Source organism: Fulmarus glacialis, unplaced genomic scaffold (assembly GCF_000690835.1).
Source record: "Fulmarus glacialis isolate BGI_N327 unplaced genomic scaffold, ASM69083v1 scaffold3929, whole genome shotgun sequence".
NCBI lineage: Eukaryota > Metazoa > Chordata > Aves > Procellariiformes > Procellariidae > Fulmarus > Fulmarus glacialis.
Window position 1 is genome coordinate 70,131 of NW_009231280.1, and position 18,674 is coordinate 88,804.

General features: G+C 40.7%; 1 protein-coding gene across 1 annotated transcript in view; it reads right to left on the reverse strand.

The window, feature by feature from the left end:
* Positions 1-18,674, reverse strand: part of KALRN (kalirin, RhoGEF kinase) — a gene marked incomplete at both ends in the record, with an annotated part of 195,652 nt that overhangs the window by 57,633 nt on the left and 119,345 nt on the right. Inside the window, 10 exons of the mRNA XM_009584498.1 lie at positions 438-504; positions 1,742-1,860; positions 2,258-2,266; positions 2,957-3,139; positions 5,656-5,778; positions 6,342-6,457; positions 9,120-9,234; positions 10,174-10,323; positions 13,683-13,874; positions 16,604-16,723. Of these exons, the coding sequence (XP_009582793.1) occupies positions 438-504; positions 1,742-1,860; positions 2,258-2,266; positions 2,957-3,139; positions 5,656-5,778; positions 6,342-6,457; positions 9,120-9,234; positions 10,174-10,323; positions 13,683-13,874; positions 16,604-16,723 (1,194 nt within the window). The remainder of the gene's footprint in view (positions 1-437; positions 505-1,741; positions 1,861-2,257; positions 2,267-2,956; positions 3,140-5,655; positions 5,779-6,341; positions 6,458-9,119; positions 9,235-10,173; positions 10,324-13,682; positions 13,875-16,603; positions 16,724-18,674) is intronic.

The following is an 18,674-nucleotide window of genomic DNA, read 5'->3' on the forward strand; positions in this document are numbered from 1 at the left end:
CATGAGATGATCCAAAGGAATAGATTTGAATTCTTAAGAAAATGCTCCATGATTCAAAAAAGACTAGAAACCACCAAATTTTAGGTCAATGTGCAAATACATTGCTCTTTACTGAGTCCCAGGACATTGCTCTCACTCTGCAGGGGTCATCGCAGCTTTGTAAATCAAGGCACACTCAGGTGTCCCTGGAGGCGCAGACATTTACAGCCATGCGTGGCTGCACACAGGACACGGTTCTGCCAGTGGGAGACAAGCTCTCTCTGCTGCCCACCCAGCTCCCACCACCAGCAGGACATAGCTCCGTGGCTAGCCACCGACGGTGGTACCCTGACACAGACTCTTGTCAAGGTCAGCCTTTGCAGTACAGCGAACATCACCACCGCAAAGGATTCACGTCCTTCCTGAAAATACTGGAGACTTCCCGGGCCGTAACTTACCTCTAAGCATTCATGTAAGTCCCTGACATAAGCCTTTTCCGTCTGAAGCAGCTCAGCCATAATGAATCTGAAAAAAAGAATTTCAGGTATTTTGGACATTATAGGCATTTGTACAATGAACAGAAAACAAAACATCCTTCTGTTGTCTTCATGAATCAGTGTACTTCCACTCTAAGCCTTCAGCTGCCTCACTTTGCACCTTTCAGCTCCAGGAATGAAATACCACTTCATACTCTAGTCCCTTGTAGGGCTATTTTCTAAATATCTTTTCTGCATAAAATTCTATTAAGTTGTATTTCTGCTACCCTGAGGTGTGATTTACTATCTACCTGCCCATCCTTAACAGTCAACTGATTCTCAGAATTTTTTTTTCCCCAGGAGTAAGGACTTGAGATTCACCAACACTTGCATCTTCACTAATAGTCAACAGTAAGTAACCCTGAAACTTGACCCTCAGTGGCAATACAGACGGATTTGGGAGACAACACTACTTTGAAGAGGCTTCAACAGCTTGGTATCCGACTGGAGGAAATCCAGACTGCTGGAAGCCCACAACCACATCTGTAGTGCCTGAGGCTGGGCATCTCAAAGTTGAAATGCCCAATGGTTTGAAAATGTGCCACACGCAGACCAAGTGTAACCACTGTTCCCTAAAGTAAGAAACCACTGTTCCTTATCAAGGTTATGCACTGTAGTGACAATTTCAGAGGGCTGAGAAGGATCATACATACAAATGCTTTCTAGAATATTCTTACACAAAAACTAAGACAAAATACTGTGAAATTATACTGTTTCTAGATTTAAGTGCAACAAGCACTCTCCAAATATTTCCTCTAGTATGAAATATTTCCAGTTCTCTCAGTTCTACACCCACTGAAATTTGAACCTAAACTTCAAGTGAACTCTTGTGTCACTGAAACACAGTTAACTCCTCTGGATGCCATTGGAGTTTAGAGGATACCTAGACATATAAAGATGTTTTTCATTTTTTCTGTTCATTTTACTTTTCATATACAGACAGAAAGAAATCATGACAATGAGTATCTCCATGACGTTGGGGTCTAATCGAAGTGCTTGTCTCTCTCCTTTCCCTTTCCAAAAGTAAATTCTGATTAAAATCAAAAGAAAATCAACCTGTATATTCTGAAATTCTCTAGCCTACAAGTCACAGCTTCTGCCCTGCACCTGTAGACTTATCTCAATAGCTCCACAGCTGGAAGGAATTATAGGACTATCAGTCAGTTCTGGCATGCAAATACCATAGAATCACTCTTAGATAATGTGTCGTGGCATTGGGGACATACTCTTTCTTTCTGGCCGACTTTCTTTTTTCTTCATTGACTTCATGATTTGCATCTCGCAGCTTTACCTCCCGGTCTGAAAGACTTGCTGGAATAATATCTAGTTCTAGGTCCTTGTTATCCTAGAAAAAATGACAGTACAGGTTTTAAATTCATTGTAACCCTACTGTTGTGCAAAATGCAGCATGTTCATGAGATGATAAGAATGGACAAAAGTAAGATAAAGATACCAGTGTCAGAAAGAAGGAAATTCAAAGAGATTTAGAACAACTACAGTGAGAAGGCAGAAGGTGAGAAAGCGAGAGAGAAATCTTAAAAAAACGCCAACTATGAGATTTATTATAGTCTTCACTGTTACTCCTATCTAGAAATAGGTATTGACAACAAATGTCTAAATTTTACCTTGCTTCTTCGCATCTAAATTAGTTGCCTAGTATGGGACTTCATAAATAGTCTGATAAAGTAGGGCACTATGCAGAGACAATCCCAACTTCCAACGGCCTTCTGCCATGGAAATACCTTTCCAGACTGTGGTTAGTAACTTTGTGTAAACCAGAGACCCTCAAGGATACATTAAGATACATTTAAGGTATCTTAAGGGTGTAAGTGAGGGAATTTATTCCTCTTTCTTTGATACTTAATTTCGAAGGATGGTTGACTGAAATGTTTTTAAAGTGCTTCTGTTTCTGGCACTCCCCCTTAATACTGTGGCCAGGGAATAGCAGGAGGTTCTAATTTTTGTTTCTCTTGTGTTGCTCTATTTCACCTAAAACTGCTCAGAGATGAAGTTGGGGATCAATTTTTTGGTTAGTTAAAGGATGAGAGAATGGAAACTTACAGTCGAAGCCTGAGTTTGATTCAAAATAATGGTGTGGGAGCAGGATTTATGGCTCATGCTAAAATTAACAGAGACTTTTATTCAAATAATGTGTTTCCCCCTCCTCTCCAGTAGCTGTAAGGTCTCCTGGAGAATGGTGCAAATATTTGTTTAGATAGTCTTTCTGTTCGTCATCTGTCTCCTTCCCATATCACTGATCTGCCACAAAAAACCCTTTTTCTCTTCAGAAACAGTTCTGAGCTTGGCTAGGTAGGTTGGCTAGGTTTTAAGTGTTTCTAATGGACACACAATAACCTGCAGCATTCATACTACAGCCTTCACTTCCCTCTGTGACTTTCAGCTTTGGTGTAAAACCCCAGCAGGACATGGACTTACAGTACCTCTGTATTGATTCCAAGGGCTTTTTCCAGGGAGTAGCGGTATTTCCCCATCCTGAGAGAGAAGTCACGGTAGCGTTTGTCAACGGTGGTGACCCACTTCCTAATTTCAGTGGCGTGTATATGTCCTTTTTCTACAAAGCTGTCAGCCAGCTGGATGAGGAGCTTCACTTTCTCCTTTGTTTGCTGCCCAAAATATGGTCCTTGGTTATGTTGCATTATTATTATTTCCTTTGCTTTTAATTCACACAGCAGTCAGAAGCAGCTCACAATTTTTTATACATCATTAAAGAGTGCCTGTACTTCATCTTATACAGAATCAGATGCTTTAAACTTTGCCCAGTAAAACATGAAAGGAATGACATTTTTATAAGGACACTTACGAAACTGCAGGAGATAGAAAAGTCAAGTTTTTGAAACCACACAAACACATAAGGAAAACATGATGGAAGTTAGACATGCCTCCTTCCCATAACCAAAAACTTATTTTTTGTGAGCTTTGGAGTAGAAGACAGGGTTTAAAAATCACACCTCATAAAATACACCAAGTTACTCTGAATCTATATCTAGGTGATTCTGCAAACCTGTGTAGGCAGGTCATTAATACACCACATATCAGTCCAGGAGTTTGAGTCACTACTACTCTGTTTCAAAAACAAACAGAATTTAAATCCAAATTCCTGGTCTACTATAAAATCTCCTGTCAGTATTTTAGTTCCAGTTAGAGCATTACAAACTAAAAGATGCCTGAACTCCAAAACATACACTGAGACCCCAAACCTTCCAGAGGTCTTTTCTACTCCACTTGGGCTCTGACTGCCCCTTAGTCACTATGGTTTTCCATATTGAGGAACTTTGTGCAAATCTGGCGCAAAAGAGCTAGTTATAAATTTTAGCTTAGATTCCAAATCTGTCCTAGGAACTGAAGGTGCCTGGACCCTATGTTTGAGCCAACTCAAGTACAAAATGCTTATAAAAACTGAGATATCAACTGCACAGACAGCACTCCAGCTGTAACACACATGTTAAACCTCAACAGCAAAAGGAGAATCAGTGGTATACCCAGAGGTACTGGCAAGCTGCTTTTCAGAGATGGGGAGAACTTTCCACTCTGCCTGAAGCTAGACATGCTATCAGGTATTTGACGTTATCAGCAATCTGGCCACAAATGGACAAATGCATGTCAGACCAGAAAACATGTAGCAGATTTCAAACACGAAACTAAATTCAAGAAATTTCACCAGCAAAATAAATTAACAGCTGAATCAGAGGTCATCTTAACAAATTAAGTAGGTACTTCAGCAAGGCTAGGTATGGAGAAGTAAAAACCTGACTTCCTGTTGTATTTAAAGAGTGTTTCATTCCCAAAAGCTACTGATGTTTTTGCTTTCCAAACAATTGGTTTGGCCAGAAAGTTATTGGGATCAGGAAGGCTTTCAGTCTGGGAGTGACATGCATTTACCAGATTGCACGTGGCAGTGAAAATATTCTAGGTCAGCAGTAGGAAAGTGATTTACTAGAGCCCTAGGGAGCAAGACTAGATGCGTCAGTGTAAGGAACAGCCAGTAATGGTCAATAAGGAACAAGGTATAAAACTCAATCCTAGGCTAAGTCAAGAGTAGAAATAGTTTGGAAACTTCAGGTTGAATCGGGATTATTCTGATCAAAATTAAATTATTAACTGGAACATGATTTCAGACAGACTGCTTATGGGTGGTTGGAGGCCAGGAGTACCGTTAAAGGAATGTTGTACAGGTCCTGTCTGATTAAATTAACTTCCATCCACTGCTAGTTAACTCCCACTTTCACAAACATGCAAGCTAAGGAAAAAGGAAGGGGACAAGAACACCACAAAGCCTGTGATTCAAACCCATGCAAGTATGGATAGCCTAATGAGGAATTTAAGGATTACAGAAGATCAATTTCAGGACAGAGTGAAATGATGCTACATAATACCAAAGCCATTGCTGCAGTCCAACTTTGCAATTTAGATCCTTATCAGTGACTGTTAATACCCCTGTGGATTCACTGTCTGTGAATTATCTACGGTTTGAATTAATTTGTCTGAAGCAGATCCAATCACCATTCTTCTGTAAACCCCACCAGATTTCTCAGAATTGCTCCATATAAATTAATAGATTCTTGGTAATGTAGCTTTGTATTAAAAAATGTTCACCCCAGAGTTTACAAACCCATTTATTTAAAGTATTTTGTTGGGATCAGCAGATTATTTCTAATGAGATAAATGATCATCTGTGATCAACCCAGCTGGAATTAGTGAAACCAATTGTAGTTGTAATGACAGAAGAAAGAGACAGGGAATCGAAGATGACCTTGGATACGTTCAGATCAATTAGTTACTCTATACCATTCTTGTATGATTGTTTGAGGATGGAATTAGGGTATGTCTCATTAGGTTGCTGTGAACTCTGTATGCAAATGGATTTTCTCTTCCTTCTGATCAGAACAAAAATGCTTCATAACCAGTACAGACCAAGGGGAAGAAAACCTTGGTTTTGTGCCTACGTCTTGCTAAAAATGAAAGATCACAGTTCTCAAAAGACATTTATCTTCTGGGCAAGGAATGTCAGGAGGAAAATACAAAATCAAGAGAATATTATTACAGAGATTTAAGGCATTGAAACAGGATCATAAATATAGATCAAGGCAGATGCCATAATTAGATTAAAGTCACTGTTTACCTTGGCAGGTACTCTGAATTCCCCATATTCCTTCAGGAGTTCCTGAGTTTCTTCTGCTGATTCCCCTGTGGAGTTGTGAGTAGAGAGGTAATATTCGCCTGTTTCTTGGATCCAGTCTAAGGCCTGTGAATGTCAAAAACAACCAAAGGAAAAACAAAACAAACAGTCTTTGTATTTCAAGAACTAATCCTCTGACAAAAAAATCTGCCAAATAAAGGATATAAAATCCATTGGGACTTAATACGGTGTATACTAAAACACTTTCTAGGAACACATTAAAAAGAATACAGTAATCAAAACGGGTGGGAGAGGATACAAAAAGGTGCTGTATGTTTCCTAGGAGAAAAAAGAATGTAGGGAATTCTACCTATATACACATAAATCTGCACACAGGGAAAGCAGATTCTCATTCAGTAATAGCTCAATAAAACAAGTTTGCTTTTATATTTATTTTCAGACAAATGAACAATCCAGAAATTAATCTGACCTGGCAAAAATACTGAGTTTTGTCATTAGGTTTTGGAATTTTCTTAAATTGTTTTTAAAATCTACATTTGCCATTTTTCAAATGTTACAGTTTTTAAATACAACTTGAGATTGCAACAGAAACCCCACATAGGGGCATTACATGGATACAAGAAATATTTACACACTGCCAGGACAGAAAGACAAAGTGGGGTTTTTACCTGCTTGGCACTGCGCTCAAAGACAACATATTGTTGGCACTGATCTAATCTCCGCTTCTTCAGGGTCCAGAAGTGAAGGACCCTGTTCTCCCTCTGCAGCAGCTCACTCAGAATGGCTGTAGGGCAAAGGAAAACGTCTGCGTGATTAGTGATTCTGTGAGTGCATACAGAAATAAGCCATAAAAAGCTGAATTTACTCACTCTGCCTGGACCGCACTCCCAAGAGCAGAGCCCCTGAGATTGTACTTCTTAAAAAGAAGCATTGATTCAAGGGGGCTGCTTTAAAAACCAACCAACCAAACAAAAAAATAACCAACAAAAAAAGTGCAGTTGCAGGGTTGTCTGGTAAAGGAGAAGATGCTAGAACAGAGTTTGGGATTTACCCCAGTAAATACACTGGGGTACACGATTTCTAGTCCTTTCGTTCTCTTCTGTTGCTTATTTCAGGAGTCTAGTACTGGTTGACATAGGAGAAGTTGCCCTTTTACTGCCTCGTCTGTTGCTCTGCCCACAGGCTACCCCACACTTGGCACCAAAGCCTACTGTCCCATGCAGAGGTCTGATCACGACTGAATTTAATAGGCACCTGAGCCCCCAGTTTGACATACTTGGTAAGGTTTCTTATACAGCTGTACTGCCTGGCAACCCTCGGTGTGCTGCTCCTTGTGCAGTTACTGCTGAGCTACGATTCTGGGTTGAGGCCTGGTATTGGTCCTCTAAACTGTTCTCTGTGTGACGGGGATGTGACAGACACCCAGACTCAGGAAGAGACTGGCAGGAGACCTGCTACTCCTTGGCTTCTAGGACATACGTGTTCTCCTTCAAAATCCGAGTGCTCAGCCAGGCTGTATTAACTTGATAAAAGGGTGTGATTTAACTCTTTAAAAAGTACCATGGGTTTAAATGAAAAGATTACACACAGAGAGAGTGCAAGAGATTTACACTACATAACTGACATAAACCTTAGTTAAACCTGAGCTTTTCTAATTAAACTGAGCTAAGTCATGTGTAGCTGGCAGCAGCGTGGCTCATCCCAGCCCTGTCTGGGTACGGAGCCCAGGTAAGGTAAGGCACGGCAGCCCTCCTGCCCTTATCCTCAGAGCGGAGCATCCACTAGAGGGGGCTTCGGCACACGCAGCCGGGGCAGCAGCCACGCTCTCTTATCTTAAAACATTGAGTCTGGCTTCTCAACCACTTACAGTGACTTACGATGATTTACAGCACCTGTTAATAACCTCTCTCACCCTAAACCCTTTCTGAATGTACTGATATTCATTGCTTATGTATCGACACTGGTGGCAGCAAACAGATTTGGATGTATCCCTCCCCATTTACAAGTGTGACACTGGTTATGGTCAAAAAATTTGTAATACTTAAGTTAATTGCAAAACCTAGCCCAGTCCCTGCTGAGGAAACTTTGTCTGAATGACAAAATGAACTCGAAGCTTGTCATGGGTGCTCTAGAGCAGGTCTCTGCATAAACAGTTTATGCCAAATAAAACTAATTTTGTTCTGTATTAATGACTTTGCTTTGGAAGCACAATAAGTATCCTACTAAATGGTGCTTTTATTCTGAACTAAAGTGTCCACTTCAAAGATTTTCTGTGGGTAGACTCGCCAAGCATAAGAATTACACATTTGGCTTAGAAAAAGACTAATATACAAGCTGATTTTTATGTAAGTGAGTAATTTCAAACAAGCTCAGTGAGGAACACTCACAAGCTTATATCAGGTGCATATTTAAGGGCTTGCTGAGTCAGGATTTAATTAATTTTCCCATGATTTTCAACTGTAAGGAACAAAAGTCCACAACAACAACAAGCATTTGACACAGTAGTGGGGGAAACTTGAACAAAGTCATGTTAACATTGAAGAACTCGTATTGAAAGAAAGAAAGAAAGGAAAATAATCTCTTCAGTAGGATCATTTTCATCTTCTGTGTATAACCAGAGTTCCCATCCCTCTCACATATATAATGACTGCACTGCTTTTAACCTGTATGTTTCTGCAGCTTGTAAGAAAGCCAATAATAATAACAAAAAATGGTTTATTTCTGCAGAATCACTTTGCTCATTCTTATCAGTACCTTACAGCATTGCTAGGCACAGATTAACAATTGTTTAATTAAACAGAGGAATGGAAACATTTAAAACATCTCAGAGGTATCATCTGATTGTAAACAGTGCTCTTCTGACCAAAAGAAAGTAGCTATAGGCAGATACTGTTGCTGGTGATTGACTGATGTGGTAGGACATCAAACAGGATTCCAGGGATGAAAAAATAGCAGATCCATCCTAGGGACAAACAAGTTTGGGGTTCATTTTTTTCCAGTGCTCAGCAGCAACAGGATGCATCTAGACCTTGTATTTGATATGGGCTTATTTTTTTATGCATTTTTAGATATTAAGGCAAAATAGTGTCTGAGTATCTCAGCTGACAACCTACCTGATGGGGGATGGCACAGTGCCACTCCCATGGACTCTCCTGACAAGAGAAGCCAGACAGAGCCCATGTTTCAAACCTCTCTCCTTTTTTCTCTCACCACCACTTGCAACAGCAGAGTTCTGTATAAGAACTCATGCCTAGCAGAGGAGGGATCACTTTCTGAGAAGCCTCACTACCATTGCTAAAGGTGTCAGGCATATGTACCATGTTAGCGACAGGAGATGGCAAAACTTAAGGTGCCTTCTCAGCATGTTCATAAACTTTACGACGACCACACAGTAGAGGGGGAAGCAAACAAAACCTTCAGTGCTGTCACTGCACCAGTGCACCAACCTTTCACTTGCTGCTCTGGCCCCCTTGTATGGCTTGCTACTCCAGGCATGCTGACATTGTTGCGGTGGATGTACTTGAGGAATACCTCAGCATTCCTTCGTGCCAGCGTACAGGCCTAAGAAAAACAGCCCCCACCAAAAAGAATCAGTAAAGATGAGCAAAGAAAGCAAAGGGGACCCAAGGGAGTTCTCTGCTTATTTTGCAGGGAGAAGTTCTCTTTCATACGAGAACATGAGAGCTTCAAGCTAAGGGTCAATAAACTCAGCTAATAAACTAACAGCCTCATAAAAGTATTAAAACACGAGTAATTTTGAATATAGTGGCTAATTTTATATATTAAGGCAAATTAATGACAACAATAGAACAACTGGTTGTAAAGAGATAGTACATCACACATTTTCAATCCAACCAAAGCTAACCCATCTCTCAAGAAAAGTACTCATTGTTTCAAAAAATGTACAATTTTGAGGCATAATTTCTTAAGCCTTGCCTGCAAGCATAGTTTCATGTTGTATATCAGTTGTAGTGGAAGGTGGGAGGCTGGCTGTCAATTGACTTGTCAGCCTGTCAGCTCCACAGTTCTTACAAAGCAGCACCTGGAAGGCAGAAGTCTCCATCCTGGTGCTGCCCTGCAGAAACACAATTGCTTTAGTTATTAGTGGTTCTTCAGTTATTGGCTTGGAGGACAGAATTTGAAATGCTGGATGGTTTGTATAAGCCAACACCAAAATGCCATACAATACCTGTCATTTATAATGCTCACCATATGCAATTTTGAGAATTTGAACTTTGAACTAGCACAACAACAAACATCCTCCAAGTGCAATGCAAATACCACCTAATTAGTCCTGATGACATCTCTCTGAGATATGCATTGATGATAACACTTATTACCCCTACCATAACAGTGTGAAAGTAGCCTAGGGCTTATACAGCCAGTCAGTAGCTGAACGGGAATTACACCCCAGAGCCTCCTCTCAAACTCACCAACACTGCTCTAAATTGACTACTTAATGTGGAGTTTTCCTGATTTATTAGAGAACTAAAATGAGACCTTGAGAAAAGCCTCCTTCTGTTCCAGATGTTTGCTGATCAGAGGGATGACGTGGTCTATCTCAGCTGCCGGTCCAAGTTTATCTCGACCTCCACACCAGTCTTCATCCCGTCTGTATTCTTGCTCCAAGCTCTCTAATACGCTGCACACCTGAAACATACCCATAGCACAACAATTCAGTTATCTACAGTCATAATCAGGAGGAACATATTCAGTAAAAGTCTATGTCCAGTAACATTTCAAATCTAAATGTTTTGGACTACAGGCCGTGGTATGGAGGATAAGGGGGTACGAAACAGGCCCTGGACAGAATGATCTAGCAGTTCTTCTTACCCATAGGGATCTCTACTGTTTGGGATGCAATTCATCTGGTTTAAGGGTGATAAATCTTTCTTCTCTTCCAATGGATAATCGGAAGGAAGCTCAAAATGTTGAATCAAGGCAGGGGTCAGTGTTGGTCCCAGTGGACCATTCAGGAAACAATCCCTATTCCGGAAGGGTGCTTTAGATGTGTTTAAATCCCACTGAAGTCAAGGGACTTAGCACATACTTAAAGAAAAACACATGCTTAAATACTTTCCTGAAACAAAGTCTGAAGCTGGAACTAATTCTCTTCAGCTGCATGTTAGTTGCTCCCTATACAGCTTTTGCAAAGACTGATGGAAACCCATAGACATTAAATCAATGTCGCAACCCAGGTGGATGCAGGTGTTCCACGGTACAGGGCTTACACAAGTATCTTCTATTTTGGTAGAATAATGGGAATGAGGTAAATAAACCAACACAGTCTGGAAACTGTGCTTTGGACAAGGATTCCTTGGACAAGGAGTCTTTTGCATTGCAGATCCTGAGAATGAGTCTTAGTGGCCTGTGCAGACACTGAAAAAACTGCAAAAGTTTTCAGGACCATTTGAAACTTTCCTCTTCTTTCCCAGAGGGCTCTTCCAACACAGTCCATGACTGAGATTACTCAAGACCCAGTCAGTTATTGCTGGGGGTCCAGCTAACCCTCTTCTCGCTCACTCCTGCAACTTTTATATGAACACATAATTCAGAGGATCCTACATGCTCAAGAGCATAGTCTGGAAGAGACTCCAGCATCACCCACCAATCCTCCCCACTATCGCAGGCCATTTTCATATAACTCCATTCATGAACGCATCACTCAGTTTTAAAACTGGTGAATTGAGGTGAACTGATCAATTTATTCTGCTGCCAAGCTGTTCAAGGACCTTATGCATTTGACAATCTGAAATCATCTTCTTGCTTGGATGCAAACCAGCATTCACCCTCAAACATTTATCGGAGAGCAAGTGCCCCATGTGTTATTCAGGCACAGAAAAGCATTTCCATTTTACTTTTTCGTTCTTGAAAACTTTGGTGCTCTGTTGGATTTTGGTGACATAAAAAATGAAAGTAGATGGACTGCCTGGGGTCCACATCTTTTCAGAAAGGATTGTCCCTATACATGCAAATATCATCTCTCTGTTAAGACGATGAGAGAAATCAATATAAAGTGGGCTGTCAAAGAAGTTAGAGAGAAACTGGGCTATTTGAAAGCCAGGGCTCCACCAGTTATATCAAGAACATAGTATGCTTGGGGAAGACAGGCATGAAAAAGTTTGGCTGGTTGTGACAGTCTCTCCACCCTTTTAGCTGCTTTTTCTAGATACTTGGAGAATTCAGGATCCAGTAAATTACTCAATCCACTGCCATCCAGTCAGGAAGCAGACCATTAAGGACCATAGATCAGTTGTGCAGCACAAGAGAAGACGACAGACTACATGCAGCAGTGAGTTTATGAGCATTCAAAGACTGAATGATCTTTGCCCTAAACATTTGCTGAATAGACACAACTAATAAATGAACTGGTGGGCACTGCAGTATGCTGGTCTATGACTTGGAAACAGGAAGAGAGACTGAATTGATAAATTACTGGCTATGCATATTTTGGCCAGCACATTTGACTGTCTAAAGCACTAATCAATCCCTTAATGGTTTTCATTTCTCACAATCCTCCACCAGCAGTAATTCATTTCAATCTTGAATGCATCGGGGACTGTAAATCTGTTTGAAACTCTTCACAGTGAAAGACATTCATTATAAGGAATGAATTAATCTTAAACAATCTTAAAAATGCATTAAAAAATGACACCAAAAAGTGGCCCAAGGATCATCTACAGCCTCGATGTTAAGGAAAAAATAATCTCTTTCCATAATGATATATTTGGTTGTGCTAAAAAACTTCCCATGTCTGGTTCCCTAATTGAGGAAATAACTGTGTGATAATAACAATAGAAAATTTAATGGAAATCACTGCTGCCTTTTGTATAAAACCACAGGTTCCTGCAATGTCCGTGCTAACACGAATTGCCTGGCTGCACTAAATTACATCAGGCAAGGCTATTCGAGTACCCACACTGTGACACTAATTCTCACTGACTACAGTATAAATGGCACCTATTTGTGCAAGGGATGACTAATCCCATCGTACCAGCAGCCAACTGGAATGTGTTTTGCAATTCATGGACACCTGGAATGAAGTAAAGTTGTGTCAACATATAATGGTTACTGCTGTAATTATCTGTGCTGCAGATGGATTTAAGAGAAATCCCTTCACATCTTGGCATCTTTTTCGGCATGGTGGTGTTTAACTACTAGTGAAAACACGGGCTAGTACTGCCCACAAAGTAACAAGTAATTAATTGTAAGCAGCTCTCAAGGAAAAGCAGATTTATCTTCCTCAAAATTAACTCTGATATCATGAGAACTTGAAACTAAAATGGCGGGATTTCAGAAATTCTTCCTGTTGGAAAGGGGACAATTAAAAAAAAAACTTCAAGAATTACATTGCTTCACTGAAAACTTTAAGATGAATGTTATTGCAAACTGCTGCTTTTTTTGTTTGTTTGGTTTTGGGTTTTTTTTTGTTACAATACTTGTCAGAAAAACTATTTTGACTAGTTCAAACTTTGGCTTCCATGTATGGCTTGCATTAATATGCCAATGGAGCAAATGTCCTTTCAGTTCGTTTTGCCAATGCTGTGAGATCCCTTGCTGGCAGAAACCCTCTGCACTCAGGGTCAGAGTAGAAAACCCACACCCACCAGCGCTGCTACGTTGTGGCATGGCACCCACACTGGGAGTCACCTGAGGGCTCAACACTGGCCCTATTCAGGTGACACAAAGGTTTATATGCACCTAATGTGTGGATGAAGACATGCAAACATATGTAAAAAGAAAAACGGCAGCTTTTAAGGGCAAGCAGGGCTGACTGAAGCCACATTCTTCCTACTTTTGGGATTACTCAAGGAAAAGGGAGAAGAACGAGCATTGCTCCTCAGTGGTATTAGCAGAGCAGGTATTTGGAACAGTTCAACACTCTGGAAGAGTGGAGAGACTGCACTGCTGATCTTGGTGAGAAGCAAGACCTTCGTACTCTATACTGGGAGCTAAATCCCAGGCTGTAGCAATATGCTATGATACAGATGTGATACTGTTCAGCTCACCTGCTCAGAGGTTTTATAGAAGGCCACCGAGGCATTGACAAGTTTGAGCCTGTCCTCCATCTTCAGCATCAGCTGCTGCCAGTGCAGGGCCACCTTTTCGGCACACTCTCTGATAGCATCGGCATCATAATGCCCAGCCTGTAGCAACACTTCGGCTTTCTGCTGGACCTGCAGGGCACTCTGGTGTGTCTTCTGTAAGGAAGTGGCATGAAAGAGGGACTGTGTATGAGGGGAGGAAAGAGAGGTTGTATAGATGTGCCAGACGTATGGTAGAAAGGTGAAGCGAGGTGTGAGCATGGAGATGCGAGAGAGTGAAACATTTTCAGAGTTATCTTCAGTTAAGTTACTTTCTGCAAAGCATTTTAGTTTCAATTATTCACGCACATTTGCAACATGTTTTTAAAGCTTGGGACAAGCAAGCACTGGCTAAGATGGGTTAGCTCCACTGATCAGCTACTGCCTGTCAGGCAACAACCCAGGGTGGGGTTCCAAGTGGATCCATTTGACAACCCCAATGCAGGCAGCTGTTGTGCTGAGCTCCCACCCAGCCTGTACTCAGCCCACACAATCTGCAGATACAAAAGCAAACACCAAAGAGTTGGCAAACTATGGGCCCAATCACCCTAATTTAACTCTTGCCAGGCAGTTTGCTGGCATCAGCAGCTTTATTCATGTGTGTAATTGTCCTGTCCGCAGGATACAGAACATCAGCCCCAGAAGAAATGAAGATGCCTTACTAAATGGCATGAACTATATCACAAATACCAGCTCCTACAAGGTACATTTCTGAAAGTTAGTTCACTCATAGTGGAGCTACGCTATGCTACCTTTAAGGGCAGAGCTGGGGGGAGTGAAGCCGTTTTCTCCACTGTTCCCCAATTTACTCAGTAGCCACTTTATAGGCAGGGCTGAATTATCTGCCCCATTCCCCAGCCTACACCAGATCCTCTCAGAGTAACCAAGTGGTGGTTACTCCTTCCTCTGTGGGTTGCTGAGAGGAAATTGCCCCCGGCCCTTCACAGCCTCCTGAGTAACTGTGTTCAGGCGCAGTTTAGTCCAATATTTGATTTTAATCTTCTGAACAGAAGCCCTAAAATCTCCCAAAGACTCCTCTGTTCTGCATCCCATTTGCAACTGCTGCTGACAAATTCTCATGTGATACTTTTATGATCTAATCCTTGAACCTGGAAAGAAGCTTGAAATCATCTGGTAATACACTGATGAATAATGCAATGTAGAAAAAGCTATTAGCAAAAAAAAGGATTAATACTTGGCAGAAACGTTTAGGAAGATGTTCAAGAACAACTGGTTAAATTTAATATCCAGCTGCTTTACTGATGTTAGAGTTGTAATACTTGTTTTAAATAGACTTTAAAGGATTTCAACTGAAAATCAATTCCACATCTACAATGCCTTTAGAGAACAGTCTGCCCTGTGTGCTTTGCTGATCTCTTCCCCATATTGAGCTTTAAACACTTTAAATATTTAATCTAGTGTTTTCTCCCTTTGAAAACTTATTTTCCCCTTACTGTGGCGTAACCCTCTTCTCCCTCCGTGATTTGCATTTACCACCAAATACAAGCACTTCCCCAATGGCAGCAAGCTGCGATAACACAGCCAGTGGGTGTCTTGTTCTCCACTGCTGTCTGGTGACGGCTGCCAAGATGTGGTCAGCACAGCTTGGTACCAGCCAGCTCATACAGAATTGATAGAAAACTTCTTCATTTTCCCTTAGGAGCCACAACAGCTGCTCCTTCCTTAGTGTGAGTGGAGGTGGATCAAAATAGGTCATTAGCTGAGATTTAAACTCTATACTTACTAGCCACACTATAACGTATATCGACTTATTTAAAGTTTACCAGAAGACATAAAGACACTTTCCCCCCCCTAAATCAGGCATCTCTTCAAACCTCCATTATGGAAATATTATTTTCATAGTTTAAAGTTTGGTTTAGTTTTGGTTATTTTCAAATATATATAAACCACAGAAAGAGATTTTCCAACTTGTTCTTTGCTCTGTAAAAAGGTAACAATAAACATAATCTGGGAAGCATATACACCTTGTTAAGCAGGAACAGGAGAAAGCAATGTCCCCTCTTTCTTGCAACTGGAGTGAGCACACTCTGTGAGTGTAGGGTTTGTTCACAATGACAAAGATATATAAAGTACTGAGCCTAACTATGAGTCTTTTATTGCCCTACTCAGCGGAGTCCATAGCCCTCCACTACTTTCTCATCCAAAGGAAAGCAGCTCAGAGGAGGTGCTATTCCTCCTGCCATGTCCTGGCCCCATGAGTGAGGGAAATGAGTTGGCTCACAATTAGTTTTCAAGGACCAGTCAAAGATGTGCTACTCCAGGGCAAGCAGGGGCAAAAGCTCAGTTTTGCAGGCAATTCTTAAAAATCTCCCCTCTTGCCTCTTCTTCAAAGTAAAGTTATTTGAGAATGTGGGTTTGAATGAATGTCTCTTCTGCAGTCAACAAAAGGAGAGTTGAATGAAACAAAGATTTCATGTGAGAACATTATCCAGTAACAAAGGTATTCATAAATGAATGCTGTGAAATGATCTGCAAATCGTGGACGTGGGAAGAAACTGACTTCACAAACTTTTCCCATTTTCAGATCACTTTGTGAATTTTAATCTTCTTATTTTTTTACCAAAGAAATTATCAGGAGATACATGAGTGTCATTTTCATGAATGGAAAGGCTCATATCTGACAGCTGAAGAATTAGCTGCAGATGATAAATAATTTTTTTCACTATTAACCTCTTGCTGCATTACAAGTTTAATGATAAGTTGATTTTCTAAAGTCTTATTCTTTCCCTTCCTTCAAGCAAGCAATGATTGATGCCCAAGAGATGGGCACCTTTTGTATGATGTTCACCTGGGAAGGAGAAACAAAGTTAACTTATTCGTGTTACCTCTATGGCCAGCTGAAACTGCTCATGCTCTCGCTGGAGCTGCTCAGCTTCAGAGAGGGAGCTTGCATTGACAAGGCTTGCATTCAGCATTGATTCACCATTCCGGATCCAGCCAAGCACCTGTAAAGAAAGGACGTGCTTATGGAAAGGTTGCTTCAGTACCAAGGTTTATGTAGTCACTGATCAGAAAATGCTTCAGCCTGGCTAACAAAAAGGTACTTTGCCCAGTGTGGTCTCAGGCTGAATCAGTGAGCAGAAAGAAATCCTAGGATAAGGACTTAATGACATAAATTTTTAGAAGGCAAAGATCTTATTGAAGAAGTTATTGCTTGAAGAATTAAACTCCCGAAGTATTTACATGGAAATTCGGATAGCAAAGAGCTTTCATTTCCCTGGTTTGATCACAAAAATGAATGTTCCCCTATGCAAATACCCCAGGGCAAAACAACAAAGCATAATGAGAAATATTTGAAATTAAACATAAAGATCTCTCTCTTTTTCAAATTTCCAACTGAAATCATGGACCTTGCAACTCCTTTCTGCTCCACTTGCCTGTGTTTCTTTCACACAAAAGTCAGAGCTTAGGGGTGAGGAGGGAGAAGACACAGTTGGTTTCATCTGACACAGAGTTAAGATGCAGTTGGAGTTTCCACCTGCATGCAAAGCTAGGAAGAAATCCCAGGTCTCACATTTTATATTTAGTCAAGAGGCTTTACTTCAGGGATATTCAGATTATTTGTAGACATGCAACCCATGCTGTAATGACTGCAGAATCAAATCCTAAATATACATAATTAATCTATCAAGCTTATATTTATTCATTTAAGCAGCAACATTTTCTGCTATTTTAAGACACGTGTTTGGAAAATTAGCACCAAAAGACAAGTACAATTTCTTTGCTGTGTTGTCTCAAAGCCTATTTTCTACCTGTGTGGGTGTAAAATTATTCCAATAAAGCCAGAAAGTTGCTGAATTCAATTCACAGATGCATAGGAAATCCTGACTGCCCAGTCACTGCCCTAAATCTAGCTTGTGATTTACAAAGCTCCAAAATTGACTTTGCTGCAATATTCTACGTAGTAATTTCCCTTTTGTGCCATCATTTTCACCAAGCGATCCATTAAATTGTCTGAAAGAAATAGGGATTTTCTGTTGTTTTGGGTTTTATACCCACATCATGCATCACCCTAGTTATAGCCATTCAGTTCCCCATAGGGTAGGAAAATGAGTTTTCCCTAGGAGAAAGAAAGGGGAGCCATCTACACATGTAGCTGACCCTAATTTGTAGAAAATTACATTCTGCTCAGTACAACAGTGTGGAAGATTTCATTTGCCAGCTTTCTCTCCTTCATCAGCAGGTGTTATTGTTCCTGTGGGAAATGCAACAAAGATTTAAAGGAAAAGAAATCGGGTTATCATATGGCAATCTTTTTGGCTGGCATTCTCTATAGTCCATCCGTCAAGAAAGCTACATTATTGCCTACTACATGGTACCAAAAGCTGAAGTTAACAAAGGATCACTGTATCTGGGAAAGACTTGAAGTGAGGACATCATAAAGCAAGACATACTTTCACATTTTATATACCGTGATATATCCTGGCTTGGGCCATTTAGAGTGTAGAAAATACTGAGTATGTATGCTAAAAATGCAGCAGCTTTTTTTTTTTTTTTTTTTTTTTAAACAATACAATCAGGGCATGACAGGGTCCTCTTGGGAACAGCTTTCATTTGAACTGAAATTTTCAAAACCTGCCACAGAAGTTTCGATGCAGATTTCATGCAAATATCTGAGTCTCTAAATACTAATAAAAGCACTGGAAACCTCAGTCTTAAAACAAAGCAACTCGATTAGTGAAAAGCTAATAGGCAACAAGGTTGAGTAAGGAAGAAGAGAGACCATACAACTGAAAGCAGCCAGGTTTCCTCTAGTGTTAATGACACATGTGCATTCCTCTGTACAACTGTCTTGTTGCCTCACAAGTATTCAGGGTAAAGCAGTTCAGGTCAGGCCCTGATGTACTACATCTTGTCAGCAATGCTTACAGCACTCTTCTTGACCAAGGCTGCTGC